This window comes from Galleria mellonella, unplaced genomic scaffold (assembly GCF_026898425.1).
Source record: "Galleria mellonella isolate WM207_F2 unplaced genomic scaffold, CSIRO_AGI_GalMel_v1 utg35, whole genome shotgun sequence".
NCBI classification, from domain to species: Eukaryota; Metazoa; Arthropoda; class Insecta; order Lepidoptera; family Pyralidae; genus Galleria; species Galleria mellonella.
The window spans coordinates 241,322-267,436 of NW_026442082.1; the positions used below are offsets into that span (position 1 = coordinate 241,322).

Sequence of the window (26,115 nt, forward strand, 5' to 3'; positions counted from 1 at the left end):
AGATATATATAATATTTAATTTTTGAAATTTAAGGCACACTTGTTTGTAATGTCATATCTAGTCATAATCTTATTATATAAAAACAATACAACAATAAATTAAAGTTAATATAAAATTCTTTAAATACTAATACTAATTATAAGTAATCCCCCAACGCACCACATCGAGGCAGCGTACCCAAGATACTGGCAGCATTACCTCTTTGGATTGCCAAACTTATCTTTTGGGCAAAGTAGCTACCAGCTCTTGGGTCACCAGTAACCTCGATGAGGCGCGCTGCGATCGTCCGATAAAAATTCTTTGCATCTGGGCCCCACGGGCCCATCGTCTCTACAGCAAATGGCAGAAAACAATAAGACCCCTCCAGATGTGAGTATTTACGCCTCTTTATTGCTTCCGCTGTCATTGCCGCAGCACCCGAACAAGAGGACGATTTAGATAAATGGCTTGGAGCTAACGTGTCTACACACGTCGCATCCCACATCAAGCATTTCCCCATTTTCCAAGGGACTAAAGTTACGCCATCAGGTCGTTTCCCATCCTCACGGAAAATGCCATTTGGTTCCAAAATCGCTGGTATTTGTGTCATCACAAGTGCCCTATGAATAATGTTATTGATCATGGCATGGCGAGGTATTCGATCTGCATTTCTCACACAGGACAGACCATGGTATCCCAGCTCTTCAACTGAGGCTCCACAGCTACAACGATGGGGCTGAACTATTGTTACACCCAACCGTAAACCTATTAATAATGTAAAGGAGCAATCGTCGAGAAGCGTTCCAGTATTAGTTGACGGGAATGCCTGCAACCAATATCCCGATTCCCTTTCAGCTACTGCTTGAAGACGGACACGAGCTTCAGTGGATTCACAATGGGTTACAAGGTTCTGCTGTATTTTAATACAGAGTGGTTCATCCCACTGCCTTTGTGAATGACATATATTAGGCATATCAGATGAAGGATATTGCAACTGCCAAGCATTCACAGCCTCGCCCATTCTCCAAATCTCTACGGAACCCGAACTAGGGTTAATGATTTTTCCGCAAAGAGGGTTTGAAGCATGGACTGAAGCCAAAAATGCCCGAAGAGTAACAGAAGAAATTATAATGATACTATCTATATAAAAAATTATATAGATAGTATTGGAATACTATCCTACTAGAAAAATTGAATCACTGAACTTATAGAAATACTACTACAACTCTATAAAGCACAGGTTCAAACATCCATGGAATACTGCTGTCATGTTTGGGACTGCTCCTCCAAGTACCAGCTGAATTTGATTCTGTTGAACGCCGTTCTGTTGAATTAGGAAGCTTATAGGGAACGATTTGTTGCTACATTCCAAATTTCAAAATCTAGAATACCACCGCAAAATTTGCTAAATCACTGTATTCAATAGGATACATTTTGGAGAGCGTGCTCAAAAACTGCATAATCTGATTCCTCTTTTAACTTTCTGGCATTGAACGACTAAACAGGGCGAGAGCCTCTACCCTTATGTAGTAGACATTTAAACAAAAGAAGCACTTTGCATCTTCTATTATGCGGCCAAAGAGTGGAACTGCCTTCCTGCTTGTTTTCCCAACCAAATATAATCTGCACCAATTTAAAGATAATATGAATAGGCCATTCTTGGGACCACAAGCTTTATCTTAAATCACATTATCGCTTTACATCAGATAAAATCATGATCTATCACAGGACTCTGATTATAAGCTAAGGATATCTGAGTGTAAGCAATAATTATATTTTCATATTTATATATTCATTAATGTATATATATTAATTTATTAGTATATATATAATTATTGGCGTGTAGGTCCCGGCATAGAATAGGCCAGCCTTTCCTGTGGGTGTCGTAAGAGGCGACTAAGGGAGCTATGGTCGAGGGATGCTCAGCAGCGTCCCTCTGTCCATTCGTATTCCAGCTGCTAAACGACTGTTCTGTAGGCTGTGTTTCAATTAAAATGCGCAAAATGACAATGAAATTACAGAATACAGAGACAGAGATGAAATAGCTACGTCGTACTTATCATGAGATACACAATCTATTTTGTGATATTCTTATTTGTAGGTGACAGCTACCACTTTTCCTCTGATGAGTCTGACAGCTAAATTTTTATTGCAAATTGCATTAAAAAATAATATTTAAGATATTATAATTCTTTCGTGTAAAATTGTAAAATAAATGAAGTACTTAAGTTAACAAAATGTATCTATAATATAATCTTTACTAACATTATAAATGTGAAAATGAGTTTCTTTATTTCTTACCTTATAACGCCTTAACGGCTTGACCAATCACTATGAAACTTGGTATATATGAGATTGAGAAGGATATAGGCTATTTTTTATCTCAGTCACGCGGATGAAATCGCGGGTAGTTAAAGTTAGTAACATATATACCTAATTATATCTACTTTTATAGTTTCATATATAAGAAAGACAATTTTCTAATTTGTAATTCAATATCTCAAATAAACACATGTTTTAAATTATGATACTGTGCAGACGCATTTAAACATGAAAGATCATTAATAAAGGCGCGCGCTAGATGGCGCTGACGCATCGTTAATCATGGGAATAATTAATTAACTAATAGTTGTGTAGTGTTGCCGAGTAAATGTTTTTACGTCTTGGGTTGATTCAATAAAGAAATTAATTTGTATGTGTATGTCGTTAATGTTATATTAATTTAATATGGCTTTATTATAAAAAGTATCTCAGTATCTAAAGTACTGTCTTAACTTTTAACCGACTTCAAAAAAGGAGGAGGTTCTATGTTCCACTGTATATTTGTTTATGTATGTCCACCAATTTATCCATTAACAGTGGCACGATTTTTTTTTTGTGTGTATTATGTAAATGTATTACTGAAGTAGTCCTATTGTAAACAAGTCGGAATCTAATGATGGGATCCTAGGGGAAATCGAAGGCAACGCTCAAACTTTATAGGCACATATAAAGTATTTCACATTTTTTCAAAACTTACCTATCCAGATATTTGCATCTGGTAGTCGTTATCTCATGTTGCTGAACTAATAATGGAAGGCACAACTCCTCAATGGTTAAGAGTTATAGAATAATTTATTATGGAAGGTTTAATTCTTTAACAGTTAGAAATTTGAGGATAATTCTTGAATATTATAAACACGTATAGACCGTTTCTTAAGTACATCAAGTTATTTAGGTGATTGCGTTTGAATGCCATCGTTATACAGCTTAATGAATAAAAAACGTAATTCTAGCAAGATATATATATTATAATACTTAAACATTTTTGTTAAGAGTTATTTATTATTAAAGACCAACCCTTTAACAACTACGAGTATAAGCAACTGTCAAATCACGAACACCATCTGGAAATAGAATATTTAATTGGTTTTCCTACTTCTGAAATTAATACATACGAATTAACAGACAAAAAGCTAACATCTAAATAAAAATGTATTCAAATATTTCTCTCACTGTACCAAAAATATATTAATTTTGGTGTATGTACAAAAATACTTATTGTACATTTACTGAAACTTTGTACATAAATCAATCAACCTCTGGATACGACGATAACCTTATATTGAGTTACAGGTAGTTGGTGGACGCAAATAGCTTAGGAACTTTTCATATGTATGTCTACGAATTGGCCTTATTTTTGCTTAAGGAAATCCATTATGAAGACCTGCTGATCCCGTAAATGATGATTACTGCTGAACTCCTTGCTGATTAATACCCAACAATAAGGAAAAGGAATTGTTAGTAATGCGGACTACCAGTCCCATTGCTAGCAATATACTCTGTCAAGTCGACCTCCACGTGATCCCCCCTGGAAGCCATCATGCTGAATTCCAGGTGTATTCATCACAATGGGCTAACTGGACTGCCTTTTTAATCTCACCTATTATCCCTTACTGTTGCCCCACCAACATATACCATTGGCGCTAGTGGGGTTACCATTCCATTATCCATAAAAAATACCTTACGATGTTCCGCATTATCGCCGTAGTGCAGATGACTTCGACTTCGCATTTTCACAACAGAGGCCTGTTTTCAGTAATACGCGAAGCTGGTATACTCATCATACATGTCATAAAAAAATCACTAGGTACTTCCTATGTCACAGCGTTCGAGTAACTGGAAGAAATATCTTTTAGAGACAAGTTCATTATTTCTAATTATTACCAGTATAACTATATATGTAAGTTCAAATAAGAATATTTATTTATTTATTAGGCTCACCAACGACTATTTTTTTTATACAACTTAGAATGGCAAACAAGCTGACGGTCCACCTGATGGAAAGTGGTAACCGTCGCCTATAGACATGAGCAGTACCATGGAGATAACAGAGTATACTGTTTCACCCATGATACCCCCCATGCGTTGCCATTCCTGAGGACTCAGGTGTTATTCGTCTGTACCCAGTAAATTCACGCCAAAACAATACCTATAACAAGTGTAGGTACATTAAATTATATTAAATAGATGAATATGAGTACATCGATTATTTTATAATCGCTTAAAGGTAAACATTGCATGCTATATACAAAAATACATACTGGCATACTTGATAGCAATTTTTCAATTTTTTCTTGACAAGAGAAAAAAGATTTAATTCGATTGTAAAACAGTTACAAAAACAACTGGAAATTATTGAATTCCTTCATTCCTCCACTCATTATTTCACGTTACATAATCTACTATTTTTTTCTGTAAAAACGATTTATAATTTTTATGTTTAGCTACATTGGTTAAAATTCATACTTTAATTACGATTAAAATGCTTTTAATATTACACGAAATAAAGACATCACATAAAAACTACCATTTCATATTAAAATGTTCCCAAACGATATGGCTATTGTTACCAATTAGGAAAATATCGAATTTTAAAGTTGTTATAATATTACAGTAGAACAGTTTTCAAGAGGAATAATGCAGGAAAGATACCATGAGCGACATAATGTATTTATTCTGTGATATCCATTGTTTCTCTTCGTGTATATCGATGACGGTGACCATTTTCCATCTGGTTCCATTTTACAATCTTGTAAGTAAAACCAACACAGAAAAAAAAATCGTCATAATCGACTCAAAACTTAGCAGCGTCCCTTTTATAACACTATCAAAATTAACTGCGGTTGACATCCCGCCTACCAAACGTGGCAATTACTAGTAAAACACTCTTATAGGGTGGAAGCCTATATTCAACAGATGATAGGTAACAGCCGATATAATAATATATAATAAACTCTATGCCAATCCCGAGAATCACGATACTTCTAATGTTGCAACGATTAGGATTTTCAATAGTTAACGCTACAGTTTAAAAGAAAAACTTAAGTTCATTGTATATTTCATATTAAAAATAATATTGTGAGCAATTCTAATTTTATATTCACGTGTAAAAGACGTTTGTATATTTAATCGATAATAATAATCGATAATGAAACAAATCGATTACGTCGAGTGCTGCGTGTCGATTTGTGCCAATTATTTGATTGAAGGCAACCAATCAAACAGAAGAGTGCTATCGATTGCTTATTGCATTTGATATGCAGATGTCACGGTATATGAGTACGATTATTCGAATACAAAAGTGGCAGTTTAAGATTAAATTATATTTCTCATAAGTCTGATGCCGCAACATCATAATATTTCTAAATGTATCGTCGAGTGTCTAAAAACATCTCAAAAAGTAATCGTTGTCACGTACTCGTAAACTTTTTAAACAAAACTTACTTTTGAAGTAAAATATAATAGTTACCAACTTTTTCCTGCGACCTCTTCCACATGACCAGAAAACATCAATTTATCAGGATAAATAGTAGTCTAGTTCTTCTTTTTAAACCAATGTTACTGTTAAAAGTTTTATTCGTATATATTTAATGACAGATTTACACACGATTAAGCGCTCCGGATGGTCCATAACTTTTAGATCTTTATTTATTTATTCTTTATTATGAGACAAGTATACAAGGAGGACTTAATGCTAAAAAACATTCTCTCCCAGCCAACCTTAAGAAAGTGTTAAACTGCTGAATGTGGACTTTGATGTAGCATTCAGTCTCAAAGATTGTTCCAAAAAACAGGCGATGTTTTTTTTCTTTCATAACGAAATAAAGGTTCTTCGATAGACAAGTGTGGATGTACATTTTTTTGTGTTCAATGGATGAAAATTAAATAGTAACCCCGCGTGTGCTAACGATATACGCTGACGAGGCACCGGAAGGAATGATAGGTGAGGTTAAAAAGGCAGGGTAGTTGGCCTATCGTGACGAATACACTAGGAATTACTCACGATGGTTTTCAGAAGGCACTGCGTGGAGAACAATTCTACAGGTTACATTACTAGCAATTAATTTGCTAGTCCCTATTACTAACAATCCCCCGGATGTACATAATACGAGTAAAGTTGCTAAAATTTCATACTACTATCTATATTTCAATACAACTCAATCTTAAGGTAACCAAGTTTTTTGAAATTATCCTATAAAACCTCTCGAAATAAAATTAGTAAAAAATCGAGTCATTATTTTTACTTTGTGTTTGCATGGCTATGTTTCGATTTGAAGATTAGTATATAGCAGTGAATTTACAGAGTAGAAAGGTATAAACACCTTAGTCCTCTAAAATTGAAATGCATGTGGGGTACCATAGGCAAAACAATATACTCTGGTATGTCCGTTTATGTCTATAGGCGACGGTTACCACTTTCCACCAGGTGGGCCGTCAGCTTGTTAGCCATTCTAAATTGCATAAAAAAAAAACTTTAAACCACCATTAATCATCATCAGATTATCTTATAGTCGGTTCAAGTATTCTTTTGTTTACAATTTCATTAGGCTTTAAATCTTTTAGTTTTACATATATACGTATTATCCAAGTACACGTCTTGCACAAAGAGCAGTAATGGTCAATTCTGTGGCGCCATTTCTCTTAACCTATCTTTATTGTAAGGACCAATATGAACTAATTTTCTAATAGATTTCAGTCAAAATTATTATAATTTTACATTATGATGGTCCATAGAACAGTAATATCGCGAAATTTTAAAATTTAAATATTAGATTAAGAGATAATATAATCGATGCCTCAAAATTGGCGCCATTGTCCGCCTACATACTCATAATATCTATCGTCTGCACGTGAGTTTACATATTAAATCTATTAAGGAAAATAAGAGTACTAAATATTTTCCGATTTCTTGTATGCGAATTTCTTCATCGTGGTCATCATACCAGCCGTTAACTGTCCACTGCTAAATATGTGTCTCCCTCTATTGAGAGATTTTGTCAGTTATAGTCACACTTGATAGCCGAGTTGGCAACCGCAGTTGCGCTTTGGTGATGTTTTAAATGGAACCCTTCTGCCCATCCCTCGCCCTTTAAGTTAGTCGCCTCTTACGACACCCACGAGAAAGGAAGGGGTAGCCTATTCTATGCCAGGACCACACAACACTATGTGATTATGTGCAATGTTATGTGAGTTTCTTTACTCCACCATAACTTCTAAATACCTGTACAGATTTGTATATATGTAATATCGTTAGAATCCTTATATCATCCGAATGGTTATAATTTTTTTAATAGTTAATTTTTTCAGAGCAGTCATATTTTCAACCAACTTCAAAAACGACTCACTTAACCCCATTGTATATTTCTTTTATATTTGTTACCTCATATCTCCGTCAGTTGTAAACCAATTTTGAAAAATATTTTTTTATTTGAAAATATACTTACAAATTGGTTTTTTAAGTATATAGTTAGTTTTTATATCAAAATAACTGGTTTTGCCACAATAGAAGGCAGTCTTTATGGAACACACTTTTTTTCTATTTTTTATTTTACATTTCATTTTGTTACAACGCTTACAATGGAAGTTCATCAAAAACTGACGTTATGTTAATAAACTAAATGCTCAGACGCGTCCTTAAAGCAATAAATTGCAATACGTCAAGCGATTTGCACACAACTGAATATAATTGGATGCCGCAGAAACTGCAAATAAAACTACTAATTAAAATGCCTTGGCATTTAGTGATATTAGCAGTACCCGCTTGTATTTATTGGTGTATCTAATTGCGAAAAATATTAATATCTGATACCTGAGAGAGCATTTTGTAAGCACACACATCGTAATGATTTATAAGTAGAAAGGTTAAACAGAAAATCCGTTTTACTTAATATTTTCAATATCTTGTTATATAGTATAAACATGAGCTTAGTCAGAGAAAGATTTTTATACGAAAGTCATTTGCTTGGGTACCTCTAACCCATACGTGTTTCTGCCCTGACGCAGAAACACAACTGAGTTTCGATTTGGAAGATGGAATATAGCAGTAAAATTACAAGGTATTGAGGCATAAAACTTTCATCATAATCATCATTTCAGCCATTCTTCGTCCACTGCTAGATATAGACCTCCCCCATAACTTAACAAACATAATTGCTATAAGAAACGGTTCTGAGCCATCTACATCCACTGATTCCCTGCAATGCATTTCAGGTCGTCACTCCATCTAGTGAGGGGTCGTCCTACGCTGCGTTTACCGTACAGAATCACCACTCAAGAACCTTACTTCCCCATCAATTGTCGGTTCTTCAAGCTATGTGACCAGCCCATTCTCACTTCAGCTTGCTTATTCTTCAGACTACGTCGGTTATTTTGATTCTTTTGCAGATATCCTTATTTCAGATGCTAGCACACAAAGAAACTCCGAGCATAGGTCTCCTTATAACCCACTGAGTAATTTAAGGCTTTTTTATACGGGCAATCGTGTAGGACCATGTTTTAGTTCCTTAAGTCATCACTGGCAACACGCACTGGTTAAAGACCATCGTCTTAAAACTTTAGTCCTCAGGAATGACAACGCATGAAGGGTATCATAGGTAACCCAGTATACACTGGTATTTCCATGGTATTATTTTTACTACAATCATTTGAACCGTAAGCTTGTATACCATTTCGTAGTTGCATAGACATTTACCAGAGAGAGACTGTACAAAAGTCGATTGCTTGGGTACCTCTGTCCAATTCGTGTTTCAACCGTGTAGCAGTTGTGTTTACATGGCTGTGTTCGGTTTGAAGGGTGGGATATGGCGTGAATTTACTGGGTACAGAAGAATAACACCTGAGTCCTCAGGAATGGCAACGCATGGGGGGTATCATGGGCGAAACAGTGTACTCTGTTATGTCCATGCTACTGCTCATGTCTATAGGCGACGGTTACCACTTTCCATCAGGTGGGCCATCAGCTTGTTTGCCATTCTAAGTTGTATAAAAAAAAAGCTCAAGTCTCCTTTTAAATACAATTAAACCAGTGTTAGAAGACCATTCTCGTCCAGGATTCCATATCAGTATATATGTTTAAAGTTTATTAAGAATCATGATAACATTATATTATTAAATATATTCGTCCACAATACACCCTGTCAGGTCGACCTCGATCGCGATTATCTCTGGAAACCGTCTTGTTCAATTCCAAGTGAATTCATTACGATGGGCTAACTGACCTGCCGTTTCATCCTCACCTATCATCCCTCACTGGTGCCCCGCCAGTACAGCGTAGGTCGAGTTTACCATCCATTTAAAAAAAATATGATGAGCTTTTAAACAAGGGACTTGTTCAATTTTTTTTAGACAACCCGTATATAACCAAGTCATTGATAAAATTATTGGTTCCAATTGATAACAATCATTCAAATAAAAAAAAATAGATAAATGTAATAATATGTGTTTATTATATGCATGGAGGTATTAATGTGTAAATACTATATTAATATATATGTTTATTTTATTAATATTTATATAAATTCGATGTTTAATAGGCGAGGGATGGTTGCCAACTGCCAACTACGGTTGCCAACCCGCCTGCCAAGCGTGGTAACTACTGGCAAACCCCATCCAAGGAGGAGGTTTATGTTCAGCAATGGACAATTAACAACTGATATGATAATAATGATGAATGAATAAATAAAAGCTCTTTATTTTTCCCTTCAAAGAATTATATAGATTATAAATAATAACATTGATGATGATGATGATATCAATTTATTATGTTTATATGTATGTAATTTAAAATATTAAACTAAAATATAAATAAATTATTTTATATTTAAACCACCACAAGCTATCTTTGCACATCCTAAAGGTTGACTGGTAGAGAATGCCTGTAGCATTATGTCCGCCTTTTGTACCACATTTTATTGGTCAAATAAATAATACGTCATTTATACAACGTACATTTAGGTATACTGAGTATTTTTAGACCCATGTTTATATAGGAAAAATGTTCAGTTATACCCGTAGCTAACACTCCTTTAAAATTATTTTTTATGCAACTTAGAATGGCAAAAAGCTGACGACCCGTCTAATGAAAAGTGGTAACCGTCACCTATAGACATGAGCAGTACTATGGGCATAACAGAATATACTGTTTCGCCCATGATACTCTTAAATTCACAGCCATATCTCACTTTTCAAACCGAAACAGTTAAGCAAACACAACTGTTTCACAGTTAAAACACGAATGGAACAGAGGAATCCAAGCGAACGATTTTTGTACAAAGTTTTTCTCTGGTAAAACTTAAAAAGAATATTAATAATTTCGATTTTAACCAGGAAAATACTGTAAGTCGTTAAAAATACATGTTTTGTCTCAAATTATAACATGGTTACGTCTGAAAACAATGCGCTTCTTTCTTCGGTATGCGAATAAAATGACAGCGAGATTTATACACATAAAAGATTCGTAATCGACAGCGCGTGAAACTGCACCACAAATCGTTTTCTATTATCCAAACATATCCAACGCCCGCTCAAACCATTCCCAATAATTAAGATAATTATAACATTTATAACCGGTAAATATCTTAGATATCCGTGCGAACGATATCGGCCTGCTAATCGGATATATCGTGGGAATATGAGGTATCAGTTCGCTTGAAATAGCGGTTGTACACGTAACTATGCATGATATTTTAATTATAACCATTTAGGTACGTATTCGATCTAGTTATAGGAAATAAAACTAGCCAAGAGCGTGACGGGCACGCGCGAATATGGTTCCGTGGTAAGCGGTCACGTTTGTAAGCCGGTATAGAAAACCATTGTAAGTTGAACCCAGTTTATAGGCAGTGTATAAGAGAGTTCATGAAACTCTGCTTCTCTACTACTATATATTACAGTAACACAACATATTATAGGTCTTTATTCATTATTACCTATAATATTATAATTATATACAATTTATTTTCAACTTTATGATACTGTTTGTATTCGCACAAATTCATTATGTATATAATTAAACTTTTTGAAAAAGCAACAACTGAGTTTCTTACCTGTTCTTCTTAGCTGATATTGCATTCCGAAAGGGCGTTAATATTTAATTAAAAACATTACCATTCAAAAATATTTAAATATTAGTTTATTTGAGTAAAAATATTTCTTTCTTTCTTATTTTTTTTATTAATATAATACAACGGAAGAGTTCGTTTATTTGAAAGCTCTAATCTGTGGAACGACCAGTCTAATTTGAAAAGTTATCTTTGCATTTGATAAATAACTAACCAAAAGTTAAAAAATATAGATACGATCACAGATGAAGCCGCGGGATACAGCTAGTTTTTTATATAAATATAAAAAGTTATACATTTTTTTTTTCAAATATTTCTACTTCTATTTTTTCATGGGGTTATCCTCTTCTTTCTGTAAAATTTTATAGATTGAAATTATAATTCTGTGACACAACTATACACATAGACAAATAGGGATCATTTTAGCGCCCAGAAACCTAATTACATATTTATCATGTTGTACAAATTTTTCTCATATCATTTACAAAAATACATAAAATAATTTTAGTTATGTTTAAACGTACTCATAAATATGAAATATTTTAACAAGTTATATTCGCGTGTCACTTAAATTGGCATGTTGTACGGTCGTGAACCATTTGTGAATGCACCTATTAATTCTACTGCCAAATAACTTGCTTGTACCGGTTTTGAAAAGCGATATGTAATTCTTTTATACAACTTATAATGCCAAACTATCTGAAGGCCTCCCTAATGAAAATTGGTAACCCTCGCCCACAAATATAAACAAATCCATTACTTCATATTTTATTGAAATCACTAATTACCGCGATTTGTATTTATATAATAATAATAATCGTCGTATGGTCCTAGCATAAAACAGACCACCCATTCCTTTCCTGTGGGTGTTGTACGAAGTGACTAAGAGGACTTAATGGTAAAGAGCTGGGCTGCAGCGTACCTCTTAAAACATCACTAAAAACCTAACTACTACCGCCTAATTCTAACCGCCTGCCAAGCATGGTAAGTACTGACAAAACTTCCCTTATGGGGAAGGCTTATATACAGCAGTAGACAAGTAACGACTGATATGAATGATAAGTGCCTTACAAACATACCAATCACCTGGTCCTAAAGCTAAGAACTCTGTGTTATGAAAAACAAGGCAACGAACATTGGGAACACAATCCAGAATAACCAGACACGCGATTTTGAAAAATTCGTTCCCTAAATTGATCCTACTAGAAACCGGACCTGAGACCTCATTTAAGCAAGGTAATATGCCTACCACTACGACACGGAGACCGTCAATATACTATTTGGAATAACAAATATATTTTGTATATTTGATGAAAGGTAGTAAATGTCACTAAAGACATGAAAGACGTCATGGATATCACGGAATACAATATAACGCCAATAGTACTCGTATTTCTGACATTCTGTGAACAAGGTATTATGCCTTCGTAATTCCATACTCCAGTATTATTTTCCGTGTGGTGACAGAATGAAAGTACTACATGTCACCAAGCCTTTCATTCATTAAAAAGAAATTAAAAAAAAAAACAAATTGCAACACACTAGTGCAAGAGAAAATAAAAACTGAAAATTAAATCCATAAAAATTAATTATTGAAAACGATTTAGAATAGGCCAACAATACGGGTATAGGCGTAATAAACTTACAAAAAATACGAGGTAATTTAAATCCTTTTACTTTTTAAAGTCACTTAAAAAGCAGTGGAGTATTCCATTATTTGGCAACCACGTAAAAAAACCTTTTTTCTGTTCAAGTGATGAATCTGCCTGCTCTTGGTGGCCAAGTCCGTCGATTACATCGAAGACCTGTACAGGTTATGTAAAATGGCGAAAGGTGTGGTCAAAATAGGGGACGTGATCTGAAAATTAAGTGAATTTCCTTCAATAAATTCCAGTTTTATATCTACCTGCATTGACATCATATGATTTTACCGTTCACCCAACGCCTGTAACAGATCCTCATTAAAAACCGTAATGGATTATAATAGACCGTAAAAACCAACGTTTCGCCCAATACGACCGTTATTACCGAATTCATTACTAGCAGGGAAACATTAATGGTCGACACTCAGGGATGCCAACCGAAAAGCATTAACGGTGGCATGCGAATTGTGCCCAAATTGGTCTGGTGCGCGGACGATATTAAATAAATAATTACACATTTGTCAGATACACCTAAAAAGCGAAATGTCCGCGAAGAGCAAGCTACCATATTTGGCACGCTATGTTGGCAACTTGCGCAGGTGAACGCCAATTACTGAAAAGCGCAAAAAGCGCGCTCGGACAAATTGTGAAATTGTAAGTCGGATCGAGCGCTTAGCCAAGCGAGTCGCTCCTCGTTGACGGCCATTGAAACGGCGAGACCTAATTTAGCGGTAAATAAAACGATCGAACACCGCCATCTTGGTTTTAGAAACGTGTTCAACTTTTTATTAACAAGATATTTTTCTTAAAATTTGCTGATACTATTTATAAAGTAATGCTTACCTACCTATTACTTCACCTCCTATAATATTTGTGTGTAATAAAGAGGTCACTTACTCGTCTTTAGCTTTCTCTAGATATTATTTTTATGCAAACATGTAACGTTATTTTTTTTTTTCAGAAAATTACGTGATTTTTTCATCAATACAATATGCTGTTATTTAATCTGTATGTCATAAAACATCATGTACCCATGAATGAGCTTTTTTGCAAATTTTCATACGATTCAGTCAGTCCAAACCTAAATCAACCAGATTTTTTTATATTTAAAATACCTAACTCGAAACAGAAAGTACTAGAATGAATAAACTTTAAAGAACTATACAGCTTACAAAGATTAACAATATGTGTACAAAAAAAAATATTAAAAATAATTTTTTTGCTAATTCTCATCGATATCTCTTTCTCTCTCTCATCGATCTCAGCGATCATATATATCGATTAAAAAAAATAGTAAATAAATTATTACTTTTTTAGTCTACAAGAGTCTACATTATAAGTAACATTCCGAAATACAACATGTAATGTCAAATATTTCTCTGAAGAACCTCTCAACGTCGACCCGAAAGCTAGCCAATGTTTCTGGGAAAAAAATTATGTCTTAATTATATACATGTGCATGTCGTAAAAAAGCCTTCCACGGACCGCTAACCGATGATTAACAAACAATAATAATGCAATAAATTAAATATAATACGCACCAAGTGAACAATTTAATTCCTCGCCGTCCCTTTACGACTCATCGATATTTTATCCACATACTTTTTAGTGATTAGTTGACGACTTCATGAATTAAAGCTAGTGCACTTCAATTTTACGAGATTCTTCTTTACAGCAACATCAATGTAAATGATTTGTAATTATAGATATACAGTGACAATTATTTACACAGTTATTTTATACCATTTGAACTAAATATATTTTTAACACGTTGATTACCGTGACCATCACGATGCGGCTCAAAATTCCTACATATATTTTTTTTACAGAAATTTTATCAAAATCATGTAACGTACCTATATTCAATCCATAATTTTATCCTTGTACAATGATTCCGCCATTAATACTCCAAACACTGAAACTTGTATATAACACCAAGACCACAGTTAACATATTAAATTTTGATAAATTCTTATGTATCATAAAATGGGCATAACTCTGTTATGTCCATGGTACTGCTCATGTCTATAGGCGACGGTTATCACTTTCCATCAGGTGGGCTGTCAGCTTGTTTGCCATTCTAAGTTGTATAAAAAAATTCTATTGCTAACACATAATTCATTTATTACCCCAAAAATCGAAATCTTAAATATTATATATATGATCATACCACTCACAAATACTGAACTTTAAAATGATATTCACAGCATCACATTATAACTACCTCTTAGTTATTAAAGAAAACCCCGATGATTAGATGATAATTGATGATTAAAAGAAGCAAGGTAAGTAGTATAATTAGGAACTCTCCACATCAACAAAATAGCAACGAAGGACAGTGGAAGGAATATTAAGCGACGTGTAAACCTCTTGCCAACCTATCACAAATGTGGAGCCGTCGTTTGTCTTGTTATACTAATTTCCACCATAAATTCAAGTTGTTAAGGCAACTTTCAAGTCATCACAAATTAATCGTATATCTGCATTAACCCTTAACGCTTTAACGCTTTGGCTGTAAGGCTGGTTCCAGTTTTTCACGTGAGCAATTTACCTTTACAAAATAGTTACCTCTCTTTTTACATTTATTTACTTACCATATTTGAAGAAATCGATCCATCTTATGGCTTGCAAATTAACAAAAAAAATAGGAGTTAACTATGAATGTAGATCTGTTAAAGAGTAAATTGGAAAAAAATATCCTTCTATGTCAATATGGAAACAAAAACTTTTCTTGTTAAATCGTAGATAATCGTATGCAAACCCGTTAACTGCTTTTCTTAGTAGAATTTATGAGAAGAGTCTCAAAAAAACTTTCATTAAAACAGTTGTACAGTCAGCATAAGATACCATAGTATCTAATATAATTTTCCTTCATTTTTTTTTTCATTGTACAAATAATTGCCTTCAATTTAGAGTAAATCGTTGTCCTGAAAAAATTTATACACACATGTATGTTTCTACCTAAATTTTATTTTTATAATATACTAATGACTCGCGTTGGTTTCGCACTGATACAAATTATATGTACATAAGAATCTTCCGTAAAAAATATTTAAATGACTGTTGAAACCATATAAAAATTAGTTACGTGTAAGAAAAAGTAAACGAAAAAACAGATGGACACGAATAGCGACTTTGTTTTATATCATTTAGAGGTATATTAATTTACATTTCTCATTTTTGTGAATGATAAAATGTTTAAGTTTAAATGCGTATAGTCAAATTATTTTTTACATTACGGATTTGTGCAATATAGTTGTATCTTCACAAACTATATATTTCTGTTACTCGTTAGTTGATATAATTTATCACTATGCAATTACTAATATCTATTATAATGATATTTCTGTATCAAATAATTAACTATTAGTTACTTCTGTTGCTGACAGTACCATCTGTAGTTGTTTACCGGAAAATGGTTTGAGATCGCATTTTCTTGTTAATTGATCATTCCCATTAGTATGTAAGTAATCTGCGAGTGTAATGAGAACATATCTGTAATTGCATGAATCCACGAACGTACCCACTGTGCATGTAATTTGATTCGGCAAAAATAGTCAAGACTTTTTTTAATCAACCGTTGTAGGTGGTACAAGTGGCATTTTTAATTCTTTTAGTTTGTTTATTTTAGTCCAATACAGTATCTATACTTATACAATTCCACACAACTTTTCGTTTGATAGTGACAGTGTAAAAATGACGTCATGCATTTTTCATTATTTGAGGTCTACTTATCTACATTGTCAACTACAACACGATTACACGATTTCATCTGTTTAATTCTACAATATATAGAAATATATATTTATTGTGAAATAAGAATTACAGTGCGTACTAAACTTTCTAAATCTCTAGATGGTTTCAACGTGAATTGGTTTATACAATTTTGCTAAAATGTTTTCAATAATTTTCTCAAATTGAAGAATTGATTGACATTCATGTTTAACACTTCGTCAAATTTCAGTATGACGGCAAGCTATTTATAAAAAACATATATCTCAATAATCTCTTGCTATTTAAGAATTTTTCCTGCAGTTAACAATGATTAACTAATATGGCGATGATTACAAGCCGTTTAAGGTTACGAGAGTTACATTTCATTTAATAATATAATTAAGTCCAAAACAATAAAATCTTGTGTTGATGTTTTATAGTACCCAGCAGTTCAGTTTTATAACGAATGCAAAAATGCAACGTAATTTATTCCAATAACAGCAGGGATTACAACAATCCAATTAAATCGCGACATTGACAACTAAATCCTATTAAGTAATCCAAACGACCCGCTTAATTGGCCGCCATTACACGAAATGCTCTATGGTCTGTCATCGCACACAAAATGGCGTCTACTATGGCGCGCGCAGGAAAATAAATACGTATCGAGATGGATATTATATCTTCATTAGCGTTCAGCAGCACGCATTGATATGTCCACAGGTGGGTACCATTGAAATTGTTGTATTTTATCACTGGACTGCATAAAGATAGGCACCAGTGCAGATAAGAGTTTGCCTTTTTAGATTCTCTATAGTTCGGTGCATTGATTTGTTTAAAGCCTTTTATAGAGCTATAGTAGTCGTTTTATTTCGAAAATATTCTAGTAGGCCATTGTATTCAGTTTATATTTAAAGACCATGTCTCGTATCAACCTATGTAAAATAATTTCAGTAGATGCTATTTGTGTAAGTATTGAACACTTTTATATTTAACATAGTATAGCAATAATCATACAGTTTTATCGTCACACTAGGAATACAAAATATATTCAGTTGTATGGAAACGTATTTAATTTTTCGTGTTGATATCGGCAAGACGGTATTGTTGACGTCCAAGGAAATTAGTCTTCTCTTTACACATTATGCTCTCTTATTAATATTTATCGTCACGGTAAAATCATAAAATATTGTACCGTACCATGGTAAATTATAACAAATTTTGTAATTTCTTTGCTTTAGATGTTTTGCATGCTAAGGTTGGAATTATAATTAAGAGGTCACCCGCCGAATATTCATCGAATTCAAACATTATTCCTTCAGGAAATTGAAATGTTAACATTCCAACTGATTTAAATAGGTGCGTCAAACACATCAATATGTTTCGTTTATATTACATACTTACCTACCTACATCCTTATATTCACTTGTTTTGTATGTAGTTTAGGAAATGTATATGACACTGTTGTCTATTTTGTATTAGACAAAACTTCATTAACGAGCATGCATTTTAAATTATACTTTAATAATAATACAATATGGCAAGGAATTTTCTTGAGTGGTGACCCCGTACGAGCAAACGCAGTGTAGGACGACCACTGCTAAATGTAGTGATGACCTCAAATGCATAGCAGTGGATACGGGTGGCTCAGGACCGTTCCTTGTGGTAGTCTATGAGGGTAGCCTATGATCATCAGTGAAATGATAATGGCTGAGGTGATAATGATGACAATATGGCAATTTGTTCCTAAGTTTATGATACATCCCCGACTTAAATATGTTAGAACTCTGAATTGAAATTTAGAGAATAGTGACTAATAATAATATGAAATAATACCTCCTCTTATTGGGGGAGGACTCAGCGACATCTTTTTCATACATATGTATACGTCATGCCTATCTTTCATTGGGATAAACAGAAATAATGGATTGCCAAATGCTCCGACACAAACAGACCTCTGTCATTCCTTCACATCTTTTAATTTATTCACACACGCTCATCGATTAAGAATAATTTTCTTCATATCATAATTACTAGCGGAAAAAATTAAGACATAAAAAAAATCTAAATATTTTTAAATGGCTTTGATAAAAATGGTCGTATTGGAGTAAAAAAATTTGCAATTTGAAGTTTGAAATTTCTAATTTTTGGTTCTTGCAAAAAATAAATTTTCCAAGTAACACGTATCGCACAATCTTAATGAATATCATGAAAAAAAATGTCGAGTTTTTTTTTTCGATCTTATTATTGGTGTACCGACTTGAAAAAAAATTCTATTTAACCACCTTATGAATTAGATAGGGTGTTAACTATTAACATTTAACTTCGATTTCATTATCGTCGTATCGAAATTTTTTTGATCCTTTAATTTTTCCAGCTAAAGTATTCTTTATACCAGTATATTCTTGATATAACAAATTGTCCATAAAATCAGAACAGGTAGTCACAGTATAGAACATAAACTATAACTACAATTATATAATATCTTCATATAGGTGTCCATAGTTACAGCACAGGTTATAGCAACCTTTTGTTCCCTATCAACATTAATTAAACCCGAATGCGGTGTCATTAGCCGGATAATATCGATGTTAAATCGATTTAATCCATTTGAATATTAAAACATCGATTCATTGGACTGTATAATAATCGTATAGACTTGGTAAGCCATTGTTTAACTTCCGTCTGATAAATTAACTAATGCGTTTAATTTGGTTTTGTCAAATGTGCAATATAATGCACCCGATAGATAGATATAAACATATATATTAGTGTCATTTCGCAAGAGATGGAGAAAAAATGTCATATGTTAAAACATCTTGTCGTCTCCAAAATGTACATGGCGTCCAATACAACAAAACACCATACTCCAATAGCACCAGTGCAAAAGAAGGAAATTTTGAAATAATAATAATAAACTCTTTATTGTACACAAAAAAGATACTAGTATATTGGTACAGAATATGAAAATACAAAAGCAGCCTTATCGCTAAAGGTAATCTCTTACAGACAACCTTACTTAAAGTAATAGATAAGTACAGAGAAAAGGTAGGAGGCGCAAGTCAGATACAGTAAATACAAAAAATATAGCGGATTAAAATACATATTTATTATTGTTTCAGCCATTAACTTTCCACTGCTGGACATAAGCCTTCCCCATAAGGAGACTTTTGCCAGTAGTTGCCACGCTTGGCAGACGGGTTGATAAGCGCAATTAAGCTTTTAGAGATGTTTTAAGAGGAACGCTGCTGCCCATCCCTCGCCCACTCTTAGTCACCTCTTACGACACTTACGGGAAAAGAAGGGGTGGCCCATTCTATGCCGGATCACACACAGCAAAATACATATTACTCAATATTAAATATTATATAATCTTAAAATAGTAATATATACAATTAATAACAATATTAATAATACTTCTAATACCCAAACAACTAAATAAATCTAAATATTAAAACAAAACAAATGAACACACTGTATACATACCATCGTTAGTTGAATTCCATTAGCGACACACGTCGGTTCCAAACAGTAGGAACACAGAGTTTCTAAAAAAATATAGAGCTTGCGGATCAACGAATAGCCTATTCATATACATACATATTATTAGTATTCAATACACAATAAGTTGCCTGGCTGTGTGGTCTCAGCATAGAATAGACCACCCCTTCCTTTCCCGTGGGTGTCGTAAGAGGCGACTAAGAGAGGATGAGGGATGGGCAGCAGCGTCCCTCTTAAAACATCTCCAAAGCCTAACTGCGTTTGCCACTCCACCTGCCAAACATAACAGCTACTAGTAAAACCCCCTAATGGGGAGGCTTATGTTCAGCAATGGAAAGTTGATAAGAATCATTAAATGCCATAATAAATTTATAAAAAAATGCCAAATCTTAAATATTAATCTAGGAAAATCTATGTTATACAATAGAATACTTTTCGTCACAATTAACGTGGGCCACACGCTACAACGGGCTGGACTCAGTTATTTATAATATTAATTTGAAATATTTATACATGTCTCTGATTTTCACTTAAGGACCATCCCTTATGAGTAGTAAAATACCTACACACATCTGCATGTAAAGTAATCGTATATAAAGGTAATGGCCTCTATTATTGCGTTCATTAAACTTTGATCCTCCAATGACAAAGTGTCCTTAATCAAAGCGGGTTTTAATTGTGATAATACATACCACACAACTTAGGTAGATACTATCATATCAATCACCTGGATCTAAAGCTACAGTATATCCTTTATTACGACATAGACAGATAAATACTCATATTTGCAATTCTTTCCTTTAAAAGCAATACAAATCTAGATATTTGTACATATTAATTTGTATTGTATTTATATTTGTCAGGGTTACCACCGGAAAATTTAGAAAAAACAAATAATTACTAGAAAAAAATCACAATGATAAATCAATAAGCAGCCTTATCGCTATAAACGATCTTTTACAGGCAATCAATAATAGTTAAAATTATGAGAAAGCAGATGACGGATATCTAAGGACATAAACAGTAACACAATATGGAACTTCCATAGTTTGTTTTTTCAATAAACTACTGAAACATGAATTAGAAATCAGGTCACGTTATTGTCTACTACTTTACACGACCACCCACATATCACCATTTATGTCAGTGACTAGGTACAATGCCACATAGTAAACTGACAATGTCAATATAACAACCGGAATTAACCTGTAAACGAATACACAATATGGACATTCTGATCTATTTCTAAAGGTTTCTAATAACTCGTAGATTATATCAATGTTTCTTAATTTATTTTTTACTAAATTACGTTTATTTTTTTCGTTTCTAATTTTATAGGACCTTCCGATACAAAAATATTCTTAGTTTGTAAATTTTTTATGTTTATGTTACGCGATTGACATTGTCGTCAATTCTGAACAGATATTCCTTATTTTTGAAGCTGATTGATAGAGATTACTTTATATCAGTTTCATAATAATTCAGTGAAGATTAAAGTTACTGTTCTATGCGAAGCAAAAATTAAAGTTATCTTGCAGTTCAAAATCTACTCATAAGCTGTATCATGATCATTATATTCTCTGCCATTGTCTGTCCACTGCTGAAATTATATGCATTACATAAAATGTATGTACGTATGATAGTTGCATCGTGAGTTAGCTACTTATACACATCTGAGAAAAGGACCATATAGAAACAATGATTTCTCATACGATCCTCTAAAAAATTTTAAACCAGGTCATTTATTTGGTTTCTTTACACATCCGCCTACACATCATCATATATATCAGCGACAAAGCCACATAGCAAACTAATAATGTTAACAAAATAACCGGAACTAGCCTGTAAATTGAATAATGGAATTTTTAACTCGTTTCCAATCAGTCGAATAAATAAGTAATTTTTGAGCTATTTTTAAATTTTTCAATGAAAACTGTTTTACGATAAAATATATTGTGAAAATTTGATGTCCAAGAATAATTAAAACCTTTAATAATGCACACCAATATAAAACACAGTCTTTTCCCTAAAATGGTATAAATAAGAATACCAAATCCAAATATGGATTCAAATACTGTCAGAATGATTTGTCTGTGAGGTATTTTTGTTATACGACTTAGAATAGCAAGCAAGCTGATATTCCATCTGATGAAAAATAACAACTGCCGCCTATAAAAAGCACAATCAACGTCACAGAATATACTTTAAAGCCTGTGACAGCACACACGCATTGCCATTCCTGAGGATTAAGATATTATGCCTCTATGGAGTCATATCTATGTTTACCTATGCGCGCAGTACAGTAAGGAAATTGTCTGTTTATTATGAACGTTAATAATTCTTAATTTGGCACTGCACGTACTAGGTTATGTATCTCCTCGCCATTTTGTCTTAATTTCCTAAATTTGTATTCAGAATAATTTTTATTTTTTAATTTTGTCAATTCCAAGACAGTTACAAGTCACTTGAAATGTGTCTATCAAATTGGTCTTAGTTCAACCCGCAACAGCCTTCTTACCAAATAGTTTCACTACTACATCTCACTCTTCAAACTACACAGCCATACAACTATAGCTGTACTTACAGAAACACAAGTGAGATATTGATAATAAGGAAGTCTCTAGTACTTTTTTATCTATAATCAATTTATTATTATAAATTTATACAATATAATGTTGCCCTCAGCGGGAGCGCCAAGCGGTCCACCGGTAGTGCGATGTCAACTCCGCAAACACAAACCCAACAGAAAACCACGGACACCATTCACCACGCAGCAACTCCTCGCCCTCGAGAAGAAGTTTAGGGATAAACAGTATCTGAGTATAGCGGAGAGGGCTGAATTTTCCTCTTCCTTAAGGCTTACTGAAACACAGGTGAGTTTCCCAACATGTGGTTCAGTCAATATTATTGTAAAGTGGCACATGAAAAATTATTTAAAAATAGATTGAGTCAGGACTCGGTCCGTATACACTATTACACGTACACATAAAAATTAATCCCAAACATTTTCAAATTCAATGTACTTTATAATTTTTATTTAATTTCCGATACAAAAAATTTGTAGAGTGCTGTTTTCATTTAGAAATTCATGTTCTTACCTTATTCAACTATACTGAATTATTTTTTTATGTATTTGGATAGTAAATTGTTATTTAATAGTTTATGCGATGATTTATATATCTTTATTTTATAACTTTTTTATTCCCATTTTTCGATTTCTATCTTATATTTAAGGAAGACAAAACAGTGACTATAACACAATAAGATAATAAGTAAACACTCTTATTTTGTTAGTAAATTTCTTTATGATGCTTAGAATGCCAACAAACTAACAGCTCATCTTATTGATAGAGGCGATAATTGCCTATAAACACCACTGAATACACTATAATGCCCATGGCACTCCTCATGCTTTGCCATTCTTGAAGATGCTACTATACTCTATAATTTCACTTGTATATCCCATTCTTCAAAACAAGAAACAGCCACGCAAGCACTATTACTTCACAATAGAAAAAGTACTGAGAGAGAGGTACCCAACCGAACGACTTTTGTCTCAAAAGTCTGACTTAATAATTCTAACATACCTTAAAAATAATCAACACGATTTTTATTTTCAGGTTAAAATATGGTTTCAAAACAGACGCGCAAAAGCGAAACGTTTACAAGAAGCCGAGATTGAGAAACTACGATTGTCAGCCCGACCACTTTTGCCTCCGTCCTTTGCCCTATTCGGCGGGGGAGGCGCACCCCCTCTCTTTGCTGCTATGGCCGCGGCAACTAGGCCACAACTGAGCTTTCTTGGAGGTCCACCAAGCCATCAACATGCTATAAACATGAACATACTTAACTCATTGCAACCTCATTGACGACTGGAGCACGCGGGGACGCGTGACAACCCTGAACAACCAACATCTTAGCCGATGCACTAGTCGACGCATCTACCGTTCTAAATTCAAATTCAAAATTAGTGAAATGAGGTTTAATCTGAGGAATTCAGGAAATCGAAGAATAAAATTGTTTATAACTGACAGTTTGTGAATTTTTAAAAGTAATTTAATTTATTTAAAAATAAAAGATGAAAATTGCAATTGAAAAGTATCTAAATAAATGGTAATTAATGAACTTGTTCTCAAATTCATTTAAATTACAATTTTGATTGTGAGATAAGATAATGTGTTATTATTTTATTACAAAAGTGTTCTAGTTCAAGTGATTTGTGTTATGTTAATAGAAAACAATGACTACATGAAATAAAACTATAGTTAATGATGTATAGTATCCTTGTAAGTTCCGTGTAGTAAATTTAGTACAGTACATAGTGCTTTTTATAACTTTGAAACGATAAGTGCAATTTCTCGTTTAATTAGATAAATAATTAAAAACTCTATGAAGTTGCTCGTATATAAACAGATTTAACTTAATGAACTATTGCTGAAAAGAAGTGTAAATCAATCGTATACTATGAATGTTATACCTAATAGAGACCAAGAATAATAGAAGGTATCTACTTATATTACTTATTCAAAAAGCTCCTCAATTCATCTAAATTCTTTTCTGTGTGTGTACATATATTAAAAAATATCTTCGCCAAGGGTCTTCGCCGCTAGGGTTTACTATCGAATGTGTCCCATATTAAGTTTACCATGATTGAAGTCTCTGTTATTTATCGAAACATTATCTCAAAAGTCCATAGACTACCTAAGTCTTTGTATACGAAAAAAACCCTCGTTGCATTATTAGATGATAGATATTTTATCGTATCAGCTTTAATACCAATGCTGTAAACTGTTCCCAACAGTTATCTAAGTTCCAGGCTCAACCTTTAAAAAAAAACTTGAATGTTAGAAGCTTAATTAATATTGATGATCTGTTACGTTTTTAAAATCACCATTCTACCTTACTTGATGCACCAAGTCTCGTTGTTTTAAGCTTTTCTATAAATGTTTCGTTTGCACAAGCCTTTATATTGAAACTTCTTTGTGGCCGTAATGTAAATTTAAGTCTGGCCACATATATATGTTGATATTATTTTTCTACACGGTTTTTGTTTCTATTCTTTTTTTTTTTTTTTTATGGAACTTAGAATGGCAAACAAGCTGACGGCCCACCTGATGGAAAGTGGTAACCGTCGCCTATAGACATGAGCAGTACCATGGACATAACAGAGTATACTGTTTTGCCCATGATACCCCCCATGCGTTGCCATTCCTGAGGACTCAGGTGTTATTCCTCTGTACCCAGTAAATTCACGCCATATCCCACCCTTCAAACCGAAACACAGCCATGCAAACACAACTGCTTCACGGTTGAAACACGAATGGGACAGAGGTACCCAAGCAATCGACTTTTGTACAAAGTCTCCCTCTGGTGAGATTCAAATGGTTGTCTTGTCTTGTATCTATACGTATTATATATATTGTTGTTTTAAAGAATATTATCTTTCACTGTGACCCTCTACAATGGTTATGGGCCTGCACAATAAGTGAGACAAAGTAAAGAACTATATATAATAAGTGATAATTCGGTAAGTTTGTAATTTTTACAAAAGACAATGGCGAGTTCGAGCATAAGATTTGAACCTCTTAATCGTGAGAATTACGATAGTTGGAGGATTCATGCACAGGCACTACTCATAAAGAATGAGGCCTGGTCCTATGTTAGTGGTCGTAAGCCAAGACCGACCGATGTAACAGAATTGGAAAAATGGGAAGCAGAAGATGAAAAAGCACGTTCGGATATAATTTTATCCATGAGCAGTAGCGAACTGCGGCACGTAAAAGGGTGCACAACTTCACGCGAAGTATGGATGAAATTAGAGTCATTATATGCTTCGAAAGGTCCAGCAAAAAAGGCAACCTTACTAAAACGACTCACTTTACATAAAATGAATGAA

The 26,115-nt window shown here is 33.5% G+C and overlaps 1 protein-coding gene across 1 annotated transcript in view; it reads left to right on the forward strand.

Moving 5' to 3' along the window:
* Nucleotides 1-25,183, forward strand: part of LOC113514268 (homeobox protein MSH-C-like) — a 32,136-nt gene extending 6,953 nt beyond the window's left edge. Inside the window, exons 2-3 of the mRNA XM_026898306.3 lie at nucleotides 22,905-23,092; nucleotides 23,840-25,183. Of these exons, the coding sequence (XP_026754107.1) occupies nucleotides 22,905-23,092; nucleotides 23,840-24,088 (437 nt within the window). The 3' untranslated portion in view covers nucleotides 24,089-25,183. The remainder of the gene's footprint in view (nucleotides 1-22,904; nucleotides 23,093-23,839) is intronic.
* The last annotated feature ends 932 nt before the right edge of the window (nucleotides 25,184-26,115 follow it).